General features: G+C 35.0%; 2 protein-coding genes across 3 annotated transcripts; one reads left to right on the top strand and one right to left on the bottom strand.

Moving 5' to 3' along the window:
* Positions 1-4943: 4943 nt before the first annotated feature.
* Positions 4944-17195, bottom strand: LOC121425717 (non-structural maintenance of chromosomes element 4 homolog A-like). 2 transcript variants are annotated; one of them, XM_041621885.1, is made up of 9 exons: positions 17030-17195; positions 12819-12951; positions 11583-11663; positions 10173-10318; positions 9350-9468; positions 8409-8505; positions 7709-7900; positions 6906-7043; positions 4944-5968 (listed from the first exon to the last, which is right to left on the bottom strand). In XM_041621885.1, the coding sequence occupies exons 2-9, from the start codon at positions 12922-12924 to the stop codon at positions 5888-5890; spliced, it is 960 nt and encodes a 319-aa protein (XP_041477819.1). In that variant the 5' UTR covers positions 12925-12951; positions 17030-17195; the 3' UTR covers positions 4944-5887. The 2 variants fall into 2 exon arrangements, with proteins under 2 accessions (XP_041477819.1, XP_041477818.1); XM_041621884.1 differs by having other exon boundaries at positions 12819-12936.
* LOC121425720 lies at positions 16681-20691 on the top strand. The gene is made up of 2 exons (XM_041621889.1): positions 16681-16758; positions 19137-20691. The coding sequence occupies exon 2, from the start codon at positions 19188-19190 to the stop codon at positions 19902-19904; it is 717 nt and encodes a 238-aa protein (XP_041477823.1). The 5' UTR covers positions 16681-16758; positions 19137-19187; the 3' UTR covers positions 19905-20691.
* The last annotated feature ends 1084 nt before the right edge of the window (positions 20692-21775 follow it).

Here is a 21775-nt window from a genome sequence, read left to right as displayed (position 1 = left end):
ATGTCCTTCTTGCCCCAAAACTTCGTGTTTAGAGTCCGATTTGCGCGAGGTGTAGAAGGTGGGGTCGTACTAAACCAAATAAGGTAAAACCGCGACGACCGAAGGACCCGTAACAATAAAACATTCCTGTACTTGTTTAGGGGTTCATTTCAGGGAATATTTGCCAAGAGTATCGTTTTGTTTCAAATACTTGTTAAGGGTAGGGTTTCACATGCCAATACTTGTCAAGGGGTGCATTTTCAGAAAATGGAAATTACGTGTTTAGGGTGCTTTTCGAGACCCATGGTCGCGCATGGTATCCACTCGTGAATGGAAGTGGCCCCCCGGGCCTTCACTATAATTTCAGCCAAATGAGATAATACCAGTTTGGCGTGCCTATGAATTGAACGGTTTCGATTCAATTTAAGATGTATAGAAACATTCATGAGAGGGCGAGGGGAGTACATCACTAAATCAGTCATTTTACTCATTCCTTCTATCCTTCCTTCATCATTCATTCATTCGCACTATGCTATTATTATCATTGTTTATTTTTATTTTCATTAGTATTTTCTTTTAAGTTTTAATTTGTATCTATTCATTTTCAATCTTGTATTCATTTGTCTATTTAATTATTTATTCATTTTATTATTATTTTTTTTTTGGGGGGGGGCAAACAGCAGAGGAACTCAGCTTTCTAAGGGGAAAGGGGCTCATGCCACAATTTTTTGCCTAGGGCCAAATGTGCTTCTTATATTTCTATCTATTTGTTCATGGATCATATTCCATGTTAGGGTGGACTAGCAATTATGGTGAGAATTTCAAACGATTCATCATGGGGGGGGGGTGGGGCGGGTATCTCTTCATTCATACCAAAATCAAATATAATTCTAAAGTATATAACATTATCAAACTCAATTAGGAGTTCGCTTTTGAAAGTTTTGATTTTGCATTTGATATATCAAATGCAAGTTCCAAATGCATTCTCCTGATTTGAGCAAAAATCAAAGTGCGATTGAAGTTTAGCATTAAGATTGACTTTAATTCCTTCTGTGAAAAGCCCTGAATCATAGGAAGATTCATTCCTTGGAAATCCATGTGAAATAGACATTCTTACAGTAGTCCAACAATTTCTTTTAAAACAGTTTATATTGCTCAATACAAACATTTATGAATGATCTAAATCTAATATAACACTTTTACATCTTTTATTTACAGGCGATAATAAGGCACATAAAAAGTAAACAGAGAGATATGTGTAGCTGACCTGTGGTTGATTCAAAGAGATTAAAGGGTGACTAAGAATCAATTATCCTTAATAAAGTTGTAGTTTACATATCATTACACATAAAATAACATGTGGGAGTTGGCACTTGAGCATGACTTTTAGTCAGACCTAATTCTTTGTGAAATACCATCTGGATCACAACATACACAAGTTATGCCATAATTTCAGTTTTGACACACCACATCAAAGTGATTATTTAGTTGTTGAGATGTTTGATGAAGTGCAATATTGCATCCCCTAAAAGGAAAACAGAGTCAGACTGACACATTTTGCAAAGGAATAATTTTGACGAGTCGGTACACCTTTTTTGCAGCAAAATGGATAGAATATCTTCTGCATCGGTAGCACATTAATTCATTTCATCACATTAATCTTAGTTCATTTCTTCTTATCCATTTCATTTTAATTCACTTAGTTTTTGAAAGAGTTTGCAATGTAACATCTGAACAAGCCACTAAGAGTACTGTTTTGTCATTTGAAGAAGAACATAGTACAAGACAATATTTAAAGATACATGATACACTTTAGCTACATGTAATAATCTATAACGAATCATAAGATAGAGATATTTGTATATAACTCATGCATGAAAAAATAAGCTAGCCTTTATGTCTTCAAAATTAAATTTCTTATAAATCAAACAGATTTTTGTTTTCTAAAGACACTAAACTTAGGTAAATTCACTTGATTTCCTGTACTTGGTCAGGAAGAGGGAAATAGAGCATCACTATAGTACAGTTTCCATTCGGAGACATTAATTTTTAAGAGTCAAATGAACTAGCCAATTGAACCTCTACTGTTTTAGATTTATGTCACAATTGGCTATCAATAGTGAAACCATAACTTTGTACCAGAATTTAAATTAAACATGACTTCAGAATATGGCCCCAAGAGTTTTGCTGGTAGACATGTAAACTATTATTAGTAAATTAAACAAAGCTACAATAATAAAGTAGATCCAGATTCATCTAGGTTTGAAACAATAGTTTTTGGAGGTCAGGTATTGTTTAGTGGAGCGTTGTGGCCTAGTGGATTAGTCTTCGGACTTTGAAACAGAGGGTCGTGGGTTCGAATCCCAGCCATGGCGTAATTTCCTTCAGCAAGAAATTTATCCACATTGTGCTGCACTCGACCCAGGTGAGGTAAATGGGTACCGGCAGGAAGTAATTCCTCAAAAAGCTGTGTGCACCGAGAAGGTAGCCTAGCTTAGCCGGGTAATAATAGCAGGGCCCGCTGGGAGAACAGTTTTCGGAACTGAAGTGGCTACCCTGGGTAAATATACCTTTATTATTATTATTATTTTAAAAAACATATGGCCTCCTAAATGGTATTGTGTCTAATCCGGCTGGGGCCGCGCCCGAAAGGGGTGGGATAAGGGTACAGTGCTCATGTTATGCATATTGTTTTGTTGGAGCTACTATTTCAGTTAAAGGACAAGTCCATCCCAACCAAAAGTGAATTTGAATAAAAAGAGAAAAATCCTACAAGCACAACACTGAAAATTTCATCAAAATCGGATGGAAAATTAGAAAGTTTTGACATTTTTAAAGTTTTGCTTAATTTTACAAAATAGGTATATTCACATCCTGGTCGGTATGCAAATGAGGGAACTGATGACATCACACACTCACTATTTCTTTTGTATTCTTTTATATGAAATATGAAAAATTCTTATTTTCTCCTCATTTCCTGTGAAACAAAGTTTTATTTTGCCCTGAACATGTTAAATCACTATTATTTAATATTTTATGGCTCAGTCAAGTTGGTCTTTATTGTCAAATCTGTAAATATTGAAATATTGTATGATTCAAACAATAAAAAACAAAAGAAGTGAGTGAGGGATATCATCGATTCTCTCATTTGCATGTGACTAAATTGTGCATATATAGCTATTTTGTGAAAAAGAAGCGAAACTTTAAAATGTCGTAACTTTCTTATTTTACATCTGATTTTGATGAAATTTTCAGCATTATGCTTGTCTGATTTTTTTCTTTTGATTCAAATCAAAATTTTTCTGAGGTGGACTTGACCTTTAATGTGTTATATCCTAGCAGGCATGTGTTCATTGTTATGTATTCACTTGGTCTACTGACAGATGGTCTATTTATCAGATTGTCTAACACTGTTATATACTTCTAATGATAGGCATTTATATAGCGCCATCTATCTAGAAATAATCTATTCCGAGGCGCAGTGTTTATTATTATTATTACCCCGGCTTTTAATAGCTCAAGCTGCTTTTCAGGGCAAGGTGCATTCAAGGAATTAATCCTGCCGGGCACCCATTCACCTTACCTGGGTTGAGTGCAGCACAATGTGTATAAAATTCTTGCTGAAGGAAATTACACCATGGCTGGGATTTGAACCCACGACCTTCTGTTTCAAAGTCAGAAGACTAATCCACTGGGCCACAATGCTCCATATCAATTTGGTCCAATTTCCACTTGGCCTAATATTCACGTTGGATACATATCATGTAGTCTAATGCCGAGATTGTCTGATTTCAACTTAATCTATTCCTTTTCCACATTTAATAAATTAAAAAAAAATTCTCATAAAGAGTTTATAAGAACTAAGCAATAGATTATGTGGATATTACATGATAATTGATATAGCCTAACAGTAAATTAAACTTTAAAAAAGATGTTCCATGCAAACTACGTACTGATTTTGCGTGATCACAAGATCCAACGCCCAGAACTGTGGATTTAATCAAACATTAAAATTCATTCAAAGTAGCAGATCTTTAAATCATTTTTAATTGTCTGTGGAGGAAAATAAGATATTTGTCTTCACCATTAAGTGTTAGGAAAAAGCACAATAAACATACATGTACATGTAAGAACCATACAATGTAGACAAAATTTTACATTTTTTGAATTCCCATAATTTTAGCACAGGGTTACACCACGGTCTAAGTAAAACCAGACTAGGCCCGTTTCGGGTACACGTGTACACGCACGGTCAAGTCAGTGCACGTGCACTAAATTCCATCACCGTGTACACGGTAGCATCTTCATAAAGCTTGCATAGGACTACAAAGTCAGTGAACAAGCTCACAGCCTCACATTAATTCTTAGTTCTCAGACACTGCACATGTTTTAATTACTAATATGTCAATATATTTCAATTAACCTAGAGTGAGTTTACTTCCAAAATCGCCGATTTAATCCACATTCATTCTGGAGACTCAAGTGTTTGTACCACGAAATGGGTCTGCTCCGGTCTCGAAAGTGTTGCTCAATCACACTCAGAGCCAATTTGAGAATCACCAATTGCGACAGCGATCATTGCTACATACAACTTACGTGTTATACGCTCGTACACATGTGCTACAAGCCTATGACAAACGCTCCTCAAATTGGCAATAGAATAATGAAAATCAATCGATAACTTCAGTTACACTTAATTCTGCAGCGATCTGTGCATGCATGTACGGTACAGTATACAAAATGAACATCCAAGCTAGGGCTCTGCACTGATTTTCTTTTGCATTCTTTGTTAATTTAATGCGCTGCTAAGCCTAGTAAACTTTTTAATTTGCACCAATTTTTGTGGATTGATACTTCAAACTTCTCAGGTAAGCTTTAAAACTGTGACTTAGGCTATATAGACCCCTTTTTATGACATGTTGATGCGGGTCCGTCTCAACATGAAAACATAACTCGCTCTCACAGTGTTTACAACGTGTACACGACCGAAAAACATGCCGTGTACACGTGCATCAAAAATGGACTTTCAAAACGGGCCTAAACCAGACTTGGGGTTTTCACACTTGTTTTGGTCCAAATTATAATGGAAATTAGACTTAAAGGTTTGGAATTTAAGCAAAGGTCTGAAAGTTCATTCACATCTTTGTTATTGCATGTCACAAACAGTCAAGCATTTGTAAACCCAAATGTGTTAACAGATCCTCATATGTTGTCCCTTACCATCCATCCACAAAACTATTTGACAATGTCTTTCTTTGGCCTCCAATAGCCATGTAATCTTCATGAAAGGTAGAAGAGGACATGATTTCATAGTCAGAACAACATTATCTCTTGTGATAAAAAGCATTTCTGTCCATACTTATCTCTTAATAAGCTGCAGTTAAGAAAATTCCATCTAAAGAATTTCCATCCAATATTTGGGTAACACACCAAATAGGTCTCTCATGTTTTGTTTTTTAAGTCATGGGAAAAATGTGTTGCCTCTATCTTTGCCACACTCATCTTCCCATAGGCTGCTAGAAGGAATAGTTCACCTTAAAACTATATAAGGTTTATCTGGCCAACCTAGCAGGTTTCTTGAGCTTCAGTTACTTAATGTTGAATTCTTGATGCAGAATACTCCACAGTAAGCATCAATGTAACAGACATTGCTAATAAGCATCCACTTCATTTTCATTTGCACAGACAACCTTGTACTCTGCTGAAGAAGGTCATCTGAAAAGCAAGCTGTACGATGTTGATCTAGCATGCCAATTAGGTTTCATAGCAGGTATTACAAAAAAACACAAGCTTCCAGGCTTCATGAAAACAGTCTTTCCTTCAAGGCATAAAAGCAGTAGTCATTGCATCTAGGTGTCGTCTGCAAAATCCATTTCACAGAAAAGTTCTCACTGGGCTGAAGTAGAAACTACCGATGCCCATTGCTTTGCTTGGTTTCATGTCTTGTCGGAATGAGAGGTTCGGTGATATCAAACACTTCGATAAGTTCCTGCCATGAAGAAAGAAAACATTGACAATCATCAATTTTCAACAGATATTAGGGAATCATTAAATGATGAATCAGAATAAATTGTATTCTGGGGGTATTTGTTTTATAGACGGGGGCGTCGTGGTCTAGTAGTCACGAATTTCATATTTCCATGAAAGGGACATGGGTTCGCATCTCAGCCATTGCGCGTTTACATTCAGCAAGAACTTTATGAACATTGTGCTGCACTCAACCCAGGTGAAATAAATGGGTACGGGAGGATTAATTCCTTAAATGCACCAAGCGCCTTTAGCAGGTGGAGCTACAGCCGGCGTAATATATAGTGCGCCATTAAATAGGAAACTAGATAAATTGGCGCCTGATAAATGCTATATATTATATTAATATAAATTTCGTTTTGATGTTCTTAAAGGTTTGGTGATCGCTCATTAGATGCTACATTAAGATTTTACTCTCTTTTTTACTACTTGAAGGCTCTTAATGGAAGAAATGGAAATGCCAATATGGCGGCACAGCTTTAGCCGGGGTGAATAATATGATACCAAGTATCAAGCACAGTAGAGTATATGCAATTATAGTAATTGCACTATATAAATGAACCATACTATCAATATTATTATAAAATATGTCTGGCTTGGACAGAAATTTCTATGATTTTAAAGATATAGCCAAGCATTCAACTTTCATGAAATGATTTTCACTGGTACGAGACTCAAGAAAAAGAAAAAAAGTTTTGTCATTTATATTTGATATTCAAAATATCTTGTCATAAGTTTATGGTTGTCCACACTGCCTTCGGAAATAACCCAGCTGATCAATTGCATGATGTACAAAACAAAAAGACTCAAAATGTCTGAGAAATGTCAGCTGTATGGATTGAGTGAATAATGGAGAGTCAATTGGCAACTCTGGAATAGGACTGGGGCTAGGTACTTACTTTCCATTGGTCCATGTCAATTGAGACCAGGACCTGCTTCTTGACAACTCGTCCATTTCCTTGGTCTTCATTGAATGGCATACAAGGAACTATGACTGGAAGATCATCATCGTCCAAGTACACTTTAGCATGGCCATCCTGAAGGGGGGGGTACATGTATATGCATTGAATGACAAAAACAGAGTTCCATACACTGACTGGTATATATTTCAATAATAACACATTTGTATAGCACACTTTCCATCTTAATTACATGCTCAGGTGCTTTAGAGCAAATTACAGAAAGAAAATGATAATAAAAAATATCTTCACCCCACTTTGAACTTTAGCAAATACAACATTCAATATTTTTCAAATACAATTTAGCCACTTCTGGATCAATTTGCTTGAATAAATAGTGAATATATACTCAATCAATAAACAAATATTGTAGTAAAAAATTGGTTTCATTCCAGCTGACAGAGTAGTTAAATATTGAAAGCACCATCACTACCAAAACCATTTAGGCATAAGGTTTTCAGGTAAAAGAACTTGATAATCTGGTACAATTTAGGAGACTGAACCCAAGCTATTGACAGACTTTAAACCAGTGATTGAAAATGTAATTTATAATTATATTAAGTCTTTGATCAGAATATCGCCCCTAACCTTTCTTCAATCAAAGATTTATTTCTTCCATGTATCTTCCAATTGGAAACCAAGCAAAAACAACATTCTAGTTTTATCAGAGCCATTCATTATCTTTATTTCAAGAGAAATATGTTATAGGAGTACAAAACAGGTAAGACACTGAATAGACATACCTTCAGCAAAAAGGATAAGTGGAAAATGTTTTCCACAGTTTGGCTGAATGATTTGGGATTGATGACCAAATCGAAGTAAGAGATAGGTTCATATGATCCGTCACTACTAACACAGACTTGCCGCAGAATGGCCACCAACTTCTCAACCTCCTCTGAAGTTACCTCAGTTGGAGTCTTATCCTTGTCTTTGACCTTTCAAGAAAAAAGGAGAGCATAAAGCATCTTGGGAGCATTTCATGAAAAATTTTGCCACAGATTTTTCACCAACAGATGTTTAAGCTACTGCAAATCCTTGCATCTGATTGGCTGAAAGACAGTAAGTCAATGAAAATCACTGAAAAAAAAATCATGATATGCACCCCTGGATTTTGGTTATCAGTCTGGTACGCAATCATTTCAGACATTTTCCTCCTTACATTCACCCATATGATTAAGTTTGAAATAAAATACCCCAAAGGCAATTTTTCCTTGATATCAACTGAACCTCCGTACCATTTGTAGCTGGCGACTTGTGCTTACTTACACACCCTTGGGCATGGTGAATAGCAAGCCTCAATGATTTTGTTGCTTTCTCCAATAAACGACTTCCACTTTGTCTAATGCTTTCAGAGATTGTTGATCATATTGTATCAAATACCTCTTATTCCATCAGAATCAAATTAGTCTAGTTCTGATGGAAACTACAATGATTATTACTTACCTGTTTGGCAACTGTTGTAGGGCCAGCCTGTTCTTCAGCATTTTTATCTTTGTTTCTCTGGATTTTTCGAGGCGGTTCACGTTCGAAGGCACCAAGCCTGAAATAGGGGGATACAATATTTGCCATAAGACTAGGCTCTCTGTGTCATATCAGTCAATCAATTATCATCAAAGATATCGCTTGTCTTAACACTACAGAAAATACTTCAATTCATGTTCAAGCATTCAAAAAAATATGTCTTGCTAATAAGGAATGGTTCCAGTATTGACCAGGAGGCCCCTAGGGATGTAAAGAAATGCTGCCAAACAAGCAAAGAGATCTAGAGGACCAAACTTATCCATCACCCCTAACAGATTTAAAGTGTTCACTTGGTGTACAAAAATCTATTTGTTTTGCGTCATGGTACAGAAAAAATAGTGGTTTTGAAGTTTAAACACAATTCTTCCATGCATTTTTTGTGTAAGGAATAGCAGTGCATAAGTTGGAGAATGGTAGTAGATTACAGCATGAATAAGGTGTGTATTAGTTGAGGTTGAGCAGTGGTTTTCAGTCAAAAACAATCACCACATCCTGTGATTAATTGATCCACAAGGATCTTACCAAGAAGTTCCATATTTACGCAGTGTCGGCTATTCACACTGGTAATCCAGCAGCAGCTGTTCCCAGCTGCTGTCTTGTCTCCAATTCAAACCCCCTAAACCACTAATTTTTACTTAGTACATGTATACCTAATAATTGCCAAAGATCTTGTATATTACATGTAATAATGAATGTTTGAATACTTTCCAAAAGATATTGATCAATCCACTGAGTTCTGATCCAAGGACCGAAACCTGGAATACTTTGGTTGACGTTTCTCATTTATTATTATATTTTATTATAATTATAATTATTATAAAGTGGTTCTTACAACCAACTTTGATAATTGTAGGTTAACTTACAGGAACTGAAAGCTGGTTGCATTGCGGAATGCTGGTGTTGCAGCTCTGCCTAAATTAATCCAATGTTCTTCTTCTATCTCAATATCATTACCAAGTCTTCTACAGTCCATGAAAGTTATCTGTTAAAGAATCAAGTGTGAAATAAGCTTACTGGTATTCAGTGGTAGTGGATTAGCGAGTATGAAAAATCAAACCACCCAAGCTTTCTCAGCTAGTCGGGTTTGAGAAAACAAATTCCATTGCGACTGACATGACATATATAAAAAATGTCAACTTTGTCAATTTTGTAGACTCTTTATCTCTATACTTATTCATATAAGGTACATGTACTAGTCATATACAATGTTAAAAGGAAATTATTTTTGTCATGCTTTTCAGGGATGTTTTATATTTTTACCTGCGACTTAGGTGAAGTGTCACCATGAAAGATTTTTGATGTCTATACTTAACTAGTACTTTTCCTATACATACAAAATTGATTTTATAAAAGTAAGTTTCAACAATCACATAATCTTTTATAGTTGTTCTCTCTAAAAATGACCAGAGACCTATTATAGTAAACAAATTTGCAAAAACAGTTTGAAGCTACTGAAAAAAATTTGAATTTATTGACTCTTTGTAAACTTGTTACAGAAGTTGGATATTTTCATTAAAACAAGTCTTTCTAAGACATGACCCAGGTTTCTTAATTCATTTAAAATGCATTTTCTGGTAAAATTCATACTTAACCAAACTACAACAAAGGAAAATTGCTCTAATTAAGTAGATGACACTTTTTTATGGAAGAAATCCTCCCACAAATACATCAAAATTAAAACCTTACCAGCTTTTGAACAAAGACCTTAGGGTCAAACTTGTTGTCGACATGGAGTTTCTTGGCTTTCTGGTAGCCAAGGCTGGCAGCTGTTCTCAAGAACTGAGCATCTAAGGCAGCTTCTAAGGTTGGGGCTCTGTTAGCCAGTCTAATGACTGAGTAAACAACAAAAATTTAGGGATGTAAATACAAACAAATTGAATAGTACTCTTCTAAATATTCCTTTGTTTAATGACCAAAAGTTGATTTGAGTAATGGTTGAAAACTGATCGTACTCATGCCTGATTAGCGTCAGTAAAGCTGCTTGGAACATCAAGCCTCTTCATCTTGTCGCTCATCAATTCATCTGTTCAAAGTAAATATATCTTTTCTGGTGACTTTCCAGTGGTGTTGAGGATTTTACCTTATCAAGAATTTTTTACCTTTGAGAATTTTTTCCAATTTCATCTATTTTTTTTTCGCCTTTCAAATCTCTCTAAGACTCATTCATTTCAGTTCTCAACAAATTTTCATTCCACTATCTGAACAGTCTTTGCATGACTAATTGTACAGTAAACCTTAACCCTAAAAAGACTGGGGGGGGGCTGATTCAGCCCCCCCCCCTCAACATTTTTCGCGATAAATCTGCCGCGCAAATTTTTTTGACCACGTCGCTCGCTGACTTTTTACTTTCAAGTCTCGCGCAACTTTTGAGACCAAAATTGTGACCCCCGGTACGCGGTTCGGAAATTACACAACATTCGTACGTGCATGCAGACCCAAAATTACTCAAAAACGTGAATTTGTGTACAAATCCAATGCAAATAGTGTTTTTAGCCAAAATTCATAAATGTATTATTATTTTTCCTTTTACTGCTTAAAATCAATTAATTTTTTTCTTTTTTATGGTCAAATAAAGTCCCCGACAATTTCCATTGAAAAAAACAATAAAAAACAAAAAGTTGAAAAACAAAGAAATACATAAGAAATTTAGAAAACAATAGAATACATAAGTAAATAAATGTGATGTTGAATTTTTTTTTAAATAAATTTGATCAGATGCCTATCTAGAGTAAGTGAAACAAAAATTAGCCTTTCAGGGGCATTATTTTATTAATTATCTAGAGCAAACTTCTGATTTTACGCATAAATTAGCATAATTAATGAAACATGAGATTTTTTGCAGAATTTGATGTATAGTTTTGTATATAATGCCATGGGTAACGCGTGTGCCAATTTTCGTCGTGATCGCGAGATCGACGGCCGAGATCATAAGGGGGGGGGCTGAATCAGCCCCCCCCCGTCTTCATAGGCGTCGAAATAGCCCAGTCTATTTAGGGTTAAACCTCCTTTACTTTGTCTTGGTATGTTGTATTTCCCATGTGGGTAGTATACTACATGTAGGAATTGACATATTGCAATGCCAGTATAATGACTTACCATGACTAAATAATTCATCACCGCGGTCCAATAGCCCACTCAGGCCATCAGATTCAGGTCTAACAAGCTCGGAACTTTCTCCTGAAAAATTAAACAAAATAAGGATTGAGTCTCATATCCATTATGTAACCCATGAGGCTAAAAGAAAAGAATAAATGAATACAGCCTTGCCCTTGAAATGATTGGGACTGAACTTGGATTAAACTCCAGTCAGCTCATAGATTATTCAGATAATTCGGAACTGTCTGGAGGTAAAAAATAAATTATGTGTAGTTCTCTAAGCCATTATAGCCAGAAGAAAGAAACAACAACAAACAAACGGTGAACATAAAAACATTCAATGTTATTACGATTGTGGCATTTTCAGCTACCCTTAATGTTAGCATAGAGTATGACCATGTCCATTGAAGTTAAAACAGACTTCAGAATACAGGACAAAGCATTTATTAATGCATTCATTCGATTTTAATATTGTTAGCCCAAAATGTAGATTTCTTAAAAGAATAAATCATTACATAAAAAATTGTACAAAAAACTTAATTCCATACGTTCAATACACATAATATATCAATAGCAACTGACCAATTCTTCCTTATTTTGAAGTATTGAATAATTGAAAATTTTGTTTCTTGTTGAAGTTTAAACTCCCACATGATAAAAAAGTTGTGAAGTATATCAATTACGCATTATTAGAGGTATACTTCAGAAGAATCAAGAGAATATTTATAGCTAATTTCTCAAATTGGAAATCGATTGATTTTCATAAGTTGAAAAATATATGGATATAATAATATAGATAAAAATGAATAGCAAAATCATAAAGGTTACTATCTTTCATTTTTTGCAAAGTCATCTTGTTGTTACAGATTAGTAACATACTATGTTTTTTATCTATTGATGCTTTACATACTGTATATTTTAATGGTAAGAGTGGATACCCGTAATGAATTTCCTTGAATAAAGGAAATGAACTGATCATTAATATACACATTAGTAATTTGTACGAGGTTGCATTTTTGGGTGTGAAATCCTATATTACCATTAATGCAGGAATGGCACACTATGCTGCACTTATTTGTCTCAGTCCTCTTTCTAATCATATTTAATTATTGCGAGGATATTAATCAAAATTTCATGAGAAAACCCCTCGTTTCTTCTTTGAGTTTTCAGTGAAAGATATATGTATTGCATTTCAAGTGCTGGTCATGATTGTCACACACAGTATAGAGTGCTTACTGTTTGTTTCAGCAATCAATTCTCTGTAATCTCTTCTTAGTCCACGCCTCTCGTTGAGGTCAGCTTCATCTCCTCCTCCACTAAGTCTTCTGTTCTGTTCAGCCATTTTATTTATGTTCTGCAGGTATCAGGTCTGGAAATACAAAAATGACAATAAATGATAGATAACAAAAAAAGAACTTGTATTTCAGTGCATATTAAACTTCAGGTTTGTGAGATTCATGGCCATGCATTTTAAAACGGGCCGTTAAATAGGTGGAGTTGTTTTGGGGTACAGTGTATATTCCTTTAATTTTCTCTACTGATATATGCAAGATATAATGTTGAATTTGGTGTCAAAATAAAGCTTTTGATGAGAGCAATTCAGTCATATAAAAAAGATTTTAAAAGTAATGTTGTTTCCCCTCTTAACCAGGGCTTAATTAGCAACATGTGTGGGGTGGAGGTCTGGAGGATGATCAGGAGCACGTTGATGGACCACACCCACCATCCATCATGCTATCATTAACTTTTCTTGGTAATTCATAATGATAGGTTAAGATTAAAATTCTAACTAATTAATGATTTAAAAGTGTAATTATGCTTTTTCTATACCAATCAATCTTATTAAAGAGCAATATACCCAGATGTATGATTGCGCACGCAAAGTGTCCTTTCCTAATAAAAAATGTGCAATTAGGCCTACATGTGAACACTTCAGCTGGCTGTTTCATAAAGCTGTTCGTAAGATAAGAGCAACTTTAAGAACGACTAGTGATCCTTTCTTTTGGTAAATGCTGTACACCATTGGCGATGGTTTAGGGCGTAAGGTTTACCAGTCGTTCTTAAAGTCGCTCGTAACTTACGAACAGCTTTATGAAACGGCCCCCAGTTATGGCAACTTCATACAGGAAGATTTTTTATATAATGTATTCTCTCATTTTACTCTTCTTTCTTCACAGATTGATTCCCTCCTTGGATTTGAACTTATGGTTTCCTTTAGAAGGCAAGTACGCCCTGGGCAGCAGTAGTTGGTTCAACAAAAAGAGAAATATTAAACTCCATGTAGTAGGCCCTATAATGCTAACAAATTCTTTCAAAAGAAGGTTATGAAGTTTGAAAATTTTGCTTAATTTCAAATACAAATCCAAGTCGGTATCCATGAAGTAACTGATGTCACCAACTCACTATCCATGAACTTTATTTTTCCCTTGTAAAAACAAGGTGAAACAAGGTTTGATTTTTCATTGAAAATGTAGTATTGACATTAACTTATTGTGATTCCTAAATTCTGAAAAAAATGAAAAAAAAAAAAATTCTTTAGACTATTATTATGGGTGACGATAGTACAGTACCCTAATTTGCACATCTTTTGAGTTGTGCATTCTTTTGTAAAAGTCAGCAAAATATAAAAGATTTTTCAGCATTATTAATTATACTTGTTTGATACATGTATTCCTGTTTTATTTTAATCCACTTTCTGTTCGGGTGCACGGACCTGCCTTTAAGTTTAATTAATGTTTTCAGATCGACCACAATCTTCACTCTGAAAATCCTTGACTTTTTAGTTAGAGGTAAATCTAGACTAAGTCTTGTGGAAAAAAAAAATCATAATTAAGAGGCCTTAGCCTGCATAGATCTAGGATTTAAAGGTGTTTTGTCTCAGGGAAAGATCAAGACTTCACTGACGTTGTGAACAGACGTATCCCCATACTCCTGTACATGTGTAGGATTGGAGAGCTGATTTTCGTAATTTCTTTCTCTGTCATCTCCATCCAAGGTTTACTTGCATACTAGTATATATACCAGCATATTTTCAGTAAAAACCCTGGTTTTCAATTAATTTAAATTTCTGAGACACCCTACTTGACTATAAATCCTTGCAGGTTCCCTAACAAAAAAAAGAAATGGAAAAAAAGAGAAGAGAAAAGAAAATAACAAGAAATATATTTCTTGAAGATATATATTGAATTGGATGTATTTATTGTCCTGTGAAGGAAATTCCTTTCACATCGGGTTAACTTTCTCCGAGCTCAGCTCTATTTTTTCTATAATTATTTGTAGCTATCAATGATTACACATAAATTATTTGTTAAGGGCCTATCCACAACAAGCTTTTGCTTTACTTTAGGTCCATCCACTTAGAATCTGCTTTTATATTGTAATTATGCATACTATTTCGGAATGAGTTGTGTGTTTTTCTTTGTATTTTGATTGATTTGTGGAAAATAAATGAAATGAAATGAAAAATTACAATACATATGCACATACACAGAATGAATAGACTTACAATACCGTGGGATTGCATACACATACAAAATGCTGTATACGTTATTTCAAAGAAAGTAGAATGAGTACAATTGCAGATATATAAATCAATTAATTATTCAAGTAGTATTGGTTTGTGAGTCCATCTCCAGCCCAAATACAGAGGGGGGGGGGGGGGGTAGAAAGAGTTGAATAGTAATGACCCCTAATATAGTTTCTTCTTTTTTAAAGAAAACAAACATGAATAAAAATATATCTATGATGGCAAAAATAGTCAAAATGACTGGTTGCCAAATAAAAATAACCCTCCCCCCCACATGTCACTCACTCACTAGACTAATGTTAGAGTCTAGACCATGTTCTCACTTATATCTCCATGTGTGGCAAAATAAGGGTGGCAATGTTTGGCTTATTTTCTCTTTTTCTTTGGGGCAAATGCTTGATTTTTTACACTGACATTTTCCATGACACCTATTATTCATAAAACTTGACTCTTATTTAAATTTGATTCTTTAAATTATTTTTTTAATTAAAAATAGAGATCAAAAAATGAAAATTTTCTTGCCATATTACTTTCCACCAATAGAGGGCGTACAAAAAAATATGCCCAAAATTTAAGTTTTTGAGCACTCTGGTGAATACAAATATTATTCCCAAGTTACTAATGAAAAATAAATTGCAACTGTATGAAAATTAGTAATTTTGGTCACAAAAGTGATATTTTAATGATTTTTTAGAAGTGTGTGCTCTGTACAACATTGGCATGCCATAGTCCTACCTGTAGATTCCCCACAGGCAGGGTGGTAGCAGTGAACAAGTGGTCTAGACTAAAAATATAGGCCTAGGCACTCATTCAATGAACAAGGTTATAATATAATATAACCTTGTTCTCAGGTATATCTCCATGTGTGGCAAAATAAGGGTGGCAATGTTTGGCATATTTTCTCTTTTCTTTGGGGCAAATGCTTGTTTTTTTTTACACTGACAGTTTTCATTACACCTATTATTCATACTACTTGGCTCTTATTTCAATTTGATTCTTTAAATCATTTTTTTCTTAATTAAAAATAGAGATCAAAAAATGAAAATTTTCTTGCCATATTACTTTCCACCAATAGAGGGCGTACACAAAAATATGCCCAAAATTCAAGTTTTTGAGCGCTCTGGTGAATACAAAAATTATTCCCAAGTTACTAATGAAAAATAGATTGCAAATGTATGAAAATTAGTAATTTTGGTCACAAAAGTGATATTTTAATGATTTTTTAGAAGTGTGTGCTCTGTACAACATTGGCATACCATAGTCCTACCTGTAGATTCACCACAGGCAGGGTGGTAGCAGTGAACAAGTGGGCCTAGGTGGAAATAAAATTCATCTAGCCTAATTAATCTAGATCTATTTATAATAGGTCTAGACTAGTAATAATACAAATGTCTAGATCGAGATCTACACTGTGTAGGCCTAAATAAATATGGCAGATCAATTATTAGACAAAATCATGAAAATTAAAAACAAGACATTTTTCAAATCAGATCTTTTTAGCAATTAGCAGATTTTTTAACAGCTCCCCCTTCTGCTAGAACAGCAGAAGAACTTTCTCAGCCTTCTTCAGAATTCAGCAAAGTCAAGATCAAGACATCATTACAGATTTGCATGATTTGGAAAGAAGCATAGCTAGCTTAGAAACGTTCGGTAAGCTTCGGCGACCAAACAAATGAATCTATCATGGTTTTCCCCCTATTTTTTGACGATTTTGGGTTGATTGTACTGTGGACGACCATTCCGTGCCCGTTTTCACGCGTGCACATGCATGCGATAATTGTTCGGTCGGCCAGGCCGGCCCGAGAGGGGTAGGCCTAGGCGAGAATGCACGAGAAGCGAGTCGCAGTTCTGCCGCGCGCTATTCAATTGCAACTATGGCATTACGTTATTTTATTTACATTTCGAAGTCTATTTATCTCACCTGTAACATTCAAATTGACGAATATAGATTGCAGAAACCTTTGTTGCTTTTGCCGTACTATTTTGGATGTGGAAACTAAGGAAGAAAAATTAAAATTCGATGCAGGATCCAGTTTGTTTGTTAGTCTGACTGGGGATCGCTGCCGGTAGATTCTAAATATCAAATAGAAAAGGAAAAAAAATTGTGCCCAAGATACGCCCAAATTAGAGCATACTAGGTCCATGGTTAGAGCATGGCGTGTATGGCACGAAGCTACTATTATTTGGTAGATCAAAGCCTGAATTACCCTGAGCACAGAGTGACATTGTGATTTTTTAATGCCCTATTCTTAAGATAAGAAAAGATTTAATTAAACTCTATCAACCCCCGATCAGAAGTATGAGAGTCTCAACAAGAACATATTTACAATGAATATGCATATGCAAATAAAAATGAACATATTTACAATAATGAAAATGCATATAAAAATGAACATATTTACAATAATGAGTATGCATATAAAAATGGAAATGAACAAACAATGAATACAACTTATTGACCATAGTAGATTGCGAGACAAATTAATACCCTCTAGCGATTAATGAATACAACTGTTTGCATTGTAAAAATATATGTTGCAAAGGGTTATAAAACAACATTAACACCCACTATAAACTAATATTTTGCTGTGTGTAACACAAATGCACTGGTTGTTTAACCACCCTGCCACTTCTAGTAATTGACTCTGGTATTATTATCAAAAAGACTTTCATCAATAATTGATTTAGAGAAGTACAACATTACTATTCTAATTAAATTTACAAGTTTTTTTTTCAAATGGCACCTTTTATTTACATTGAACAATATTCCCATTCTTATTTGTGGTTAAAATATATAGGCAAGACCATGAAGACTATGATAGAATATACCATATGTCCCCTCCATGAAAATTGAAAAAAGATGGAAAATGTTATGACAAATTTAGAGAGGTAAAGTTAGATCGAGATATACCATCAGCAATGAGTTGTGACTTATTCCGTCATATGTTGGTGTAGGCCAAGTACGATTTGAGTGTTAATAGTGTATGCTACTCCCAATGGCATTGGTTTATTAAGTCAGAAAAAAAAAATCACCACAGTCTTTGGAGACGATATAAATGGACTACTATAGTATATTTGCAATATCGACTTAATCTTATCGACTTAAGGTCATCTTTCCCATTCGCTCCCCTTCCGATAAAAAATAATTGCTGCTTCCTCTTTTTACATGTTTAAGGTAGGACTAGGTCACCTATTTTAAGAAGAAACATCCCATGGATTATTTAGAGTAAATGGTTATCCCCCTAATTTCAAAATCTCGATTCTCTATCCCACTCAGAACAGCCTCACCTCAACCAGGAAGTTGAAGTCCTATAGATCTAATGATCTATTGAATAGCTGCTGTTATTTAGAAGGCTCCTGATAAGTGACATCTTTAGTGAAATTGAAGAAATTTAAGGAATAAGGCCTAGTCCAAAATCCATTATTGTCATAACGACTTGGCTATCGGAGTGCCTTCATGATCAAAGCTGATCGACGGCTGCCTTCACACAACAGTTGCTTGTGTAACCCTTGTTCTATTGTTGGAAAAAACTTATTACTTGATTTTATTTTCTTTGTTGGAATTCTTATAATAATAATATTAGCAAATTTTTATATAGCGCTTTTCCCAGAATGGCCCAGAGCACTTTACAGCATATTAATTCTTAAAAATGTTTTTAGGCATATTTGTTTGAAATCTATAGCATTAACAGCTTGGAGACAAATTTTAATCAGTTCAGTTCAATCCATTTCTTCATTTCATTTCTAACACAATGAGTACAAAAATATGTACATCAAATCAAATATATACATCAATAATTTAAAATGAAAGCATGCAAAAGCAACTTAGAATAAATACAAATGGTTGATTACAATTAGGCCTTGGTAATAAAATAAGAAATGAAAAAGGAGGACTTGAAATAAAGCCTGTAGTAAATCCCAATAATTCATGACCTTCAGGTTTAGACCCGCAACTTCCTTGCCAATGGCTTAATGTATCTATTTATCTTCCCTTTACCCCCCCCCCCAAAAAAAAAAAAAATCTACAGGTGTGACACATTGAGACCAAGATTTTTGAGACTAAGGAATTACAGACCAAGATGTTAAGCGCTTTTAAATTCCATTCACCATTGAAGAAGTGCAACCCAGCCTTGATCACAAGTGTTTGCCTTCAAGGTCAGCGCTACCAAATTGAACCCTCAAACTTTGTCAGGGCTAGCAGACGTACAATGAGTGACTCTAAGGCAGGAGGTGGGACAGAGCTATCACCATGGCAACAAGGATTTTACAAATATTTTCTTCCGATCCAGACGAGGTTTCGAGATGCTGATATGTTTGGTCATGTGAATAATGCAGTCTACTACTCCTACTGTGATACGGTCATTAATGAGTACCTGAGTAAATACTGTGGAGTCAGGCACTCAAAAAAGAATCCAAATGAGCCGAATATAGTTGGGTTCATGGTTGATACCAGATGCTCGTATCGGCAACCACTCAATTTTCCTGAGGTCATCCTGGCTGGCATGGCTGTCACCAAACTTGGAAACTCCAGTGTGACTTACACAGTTGGAATCTTTGCGGAGAAAGAGGCGAGCAAAGAAGTCACCAAGGCATTATCAGTAGGTGGTCATCTGATAGAAAAGAATGATTTGGCTGGCTTTGATGGTTTCAAGGAAATGGCGGCCTCAGTAGGACAGTGTGTTCATGTCTTCGTAGATCTGAATGGAGATCAGAGGCCTCTAAGAATACCAGATGAAAATAGAATACCTCTATCAAATATCATGGTCCCCTTTGAGGGTCAAATCAGCAAATTATGAGCTGATCTTTACAGGATTTTAAATTCAAATAAATAGTATATCATGTTGTGGAAGAGGTTCATCCTGGCGATGGATTGAGTAGAAGAATAGTAATAAGTTGTCTCACGATGGATCAAACGTTGGTTTATCATTTTAGAAATGATGGAAAAGCAAAGAAAACAACAAATTGTTGTCCTTTAATAGCAGTTGTGTTTACTCCTGTTTGAAGGAATAAATGTATTCATGGTGCCAGGGATATCAAATTAATTTTGTTTTAAAATAGGTCTTTGTAATTCAAGTTTGCCTGTAGCTGCCAATGTATTTACGAAGCAAACCATAACAATTTTAGGATTTTTTTTATTTTATTAAGAATACCTAGCTGTATTGAAATACCAGCAGTACCTTAGGCATTTATTTGATTGATATGCTAACATAATATTTTTACCATTTAATAAGATATTGACATTGACAATGTTACATTTCCCAATATACAAAAACAACAAATTGAGATCAATATTATCCAATTATGCAATAACATACCGGTATTTCAAGGTACTTGCATACATTTATCCTCATCGTCAATAATTAAATTAAAACTGCTTGAACCAATTATAATCCATATGATTAGGGTATTCTGTGCCAAGCACCCACCAACAAATATGGTGTCAACTGTCAACTAAAATGTAAAAACCTATATAATGCTGTAAACAAACTCATTACACAACTATACCATATTTGTTTTTGTCTCACCTGCGAAGCAAAGTGAGACTATAGGCGCCGCTTTTCCGACGGCGGCGGCGGCGTCAACATCAAATCTTAACCTGAGGTTAAGTTTTTTAAATGACATCATAACTTAGAAAGTATATGAACCTAATTCATGAAACTTGACCATTAGGTTAATCAAGTATTACTAAACATCCTATTAGAGTTTCATGTCACATGACCAAGGTCAAAGGTCATTTAGGGTCAATGAACTTAGACCATGTTGGAGGAATCAACATCAAAATCTTAACCTGAGGTTAAGTTTTTGAAATGTCATCATAACTTAGAATGGACCTAGTTCATGAAACTTGGACATAAGGTTAATCAAGTATCATTGAACATCCTTCATGCGTTTCACGTCACATGACCAAGGTCAAAGGTCATTTAGGGTCAATGAACTTTGGCCGAATTGGGGGTATCTGTTGAATTCCCATCATAACTTTGAAAGTTTATGGATCTGATTCATGAAACTTAGACATAATAGTAATCAAGCATCACTGAACATTTAGTGCAAGTTTCAGGTCTCATGATTAAGGTCAAAGGTCATTTAGGGTCAATGAACTTTGGCCGAATCAGAGGTATCTGTTCAATTACCATCATAACTTTGAAAGTTTATTGGTCTAGTTTGTTAAACGTGGACATTAGAGTAATCAAGTATCACTGAACATTCTGTGCGCATTTCAGGTCACATGTCCAAGGTCAAAGGTCAATGAACTTTGGCCGAATTGGGTGTATCTGTTGAATTACCATAACTTTGAAAGTTTATGGATCTGATTCATGAAACTTGTACATAAGAGTAACATATCAATTTGTTGTGTACAAAAAACGCTCCTTTTATAAGGCATAGAAATGGGACGTTTAACGCACAGTCACTAATACGCGCCGCTGTCTTCGCATCGTGCAGGCAATCTACGTGTATAGTGGCGGGCTGCTACATTGCGGTGCAGGGGTGTTCAACTTACATATCGTGAGCGCACTCAGCTGCGTGTTTTCACTTCTTCTCCTTTCTCTCCTTTTCTTGTCATTTTTCCTCGCATTACTTGTTTTTATAAATTTCCCTCTCACTTTCCTTGTTTTCTCACTCCCTTCAGTTTTGTAACTCTTCTTGATCACTTGCATTCATTGGCACA

The sequence above is a fragment of the Lytechinus variegatus genome, chromosome 12, assembly GCF_018143015.1.
Source record: "Lytechinus variegatus isolate NC3 chromosome 12, Lvar_3.0, whole genome shotgun sequence".
NCBI classification, from domain to species: Eukaryota; Metazoa; Echinodermata; class Echinoidea; order Temnopleuroida; family Toxopneustidae; genus Lytechinus; species Lytechinus variegatus.
Note: the sequence above shows the minus strand (reverse complement) of the source record. Positions and strands in the feature narration are given on the sequence as shown.

Bases quoted from the DNA above. Each gene is read 5' to 3' on its own strand.
- LOC121425720 (XM_041621889.1), top strand. From the start codon at position 19,188: ATGTTAAGCGCTTTTAAATTCCATTCACCATTGAAGAAGTGCAACCCA.
- LOC121425717 (XM_041621884.1), bottom strand. The intron at 7,044-7,708 runs GTATGTCTATTC...CCCCCCCTTCAG, and splicing joins ACTTATCCTTTTTGCTGAAG to GATGGCCATGCTAAAGTGTA. The intron at 5,969-6,905 runs GTAAGTACCTAG...TCTTCATGGCAG, and splicing joins TTGACATGGACCAATGGAAA to GAACTTATCGAAGTGTTTGA.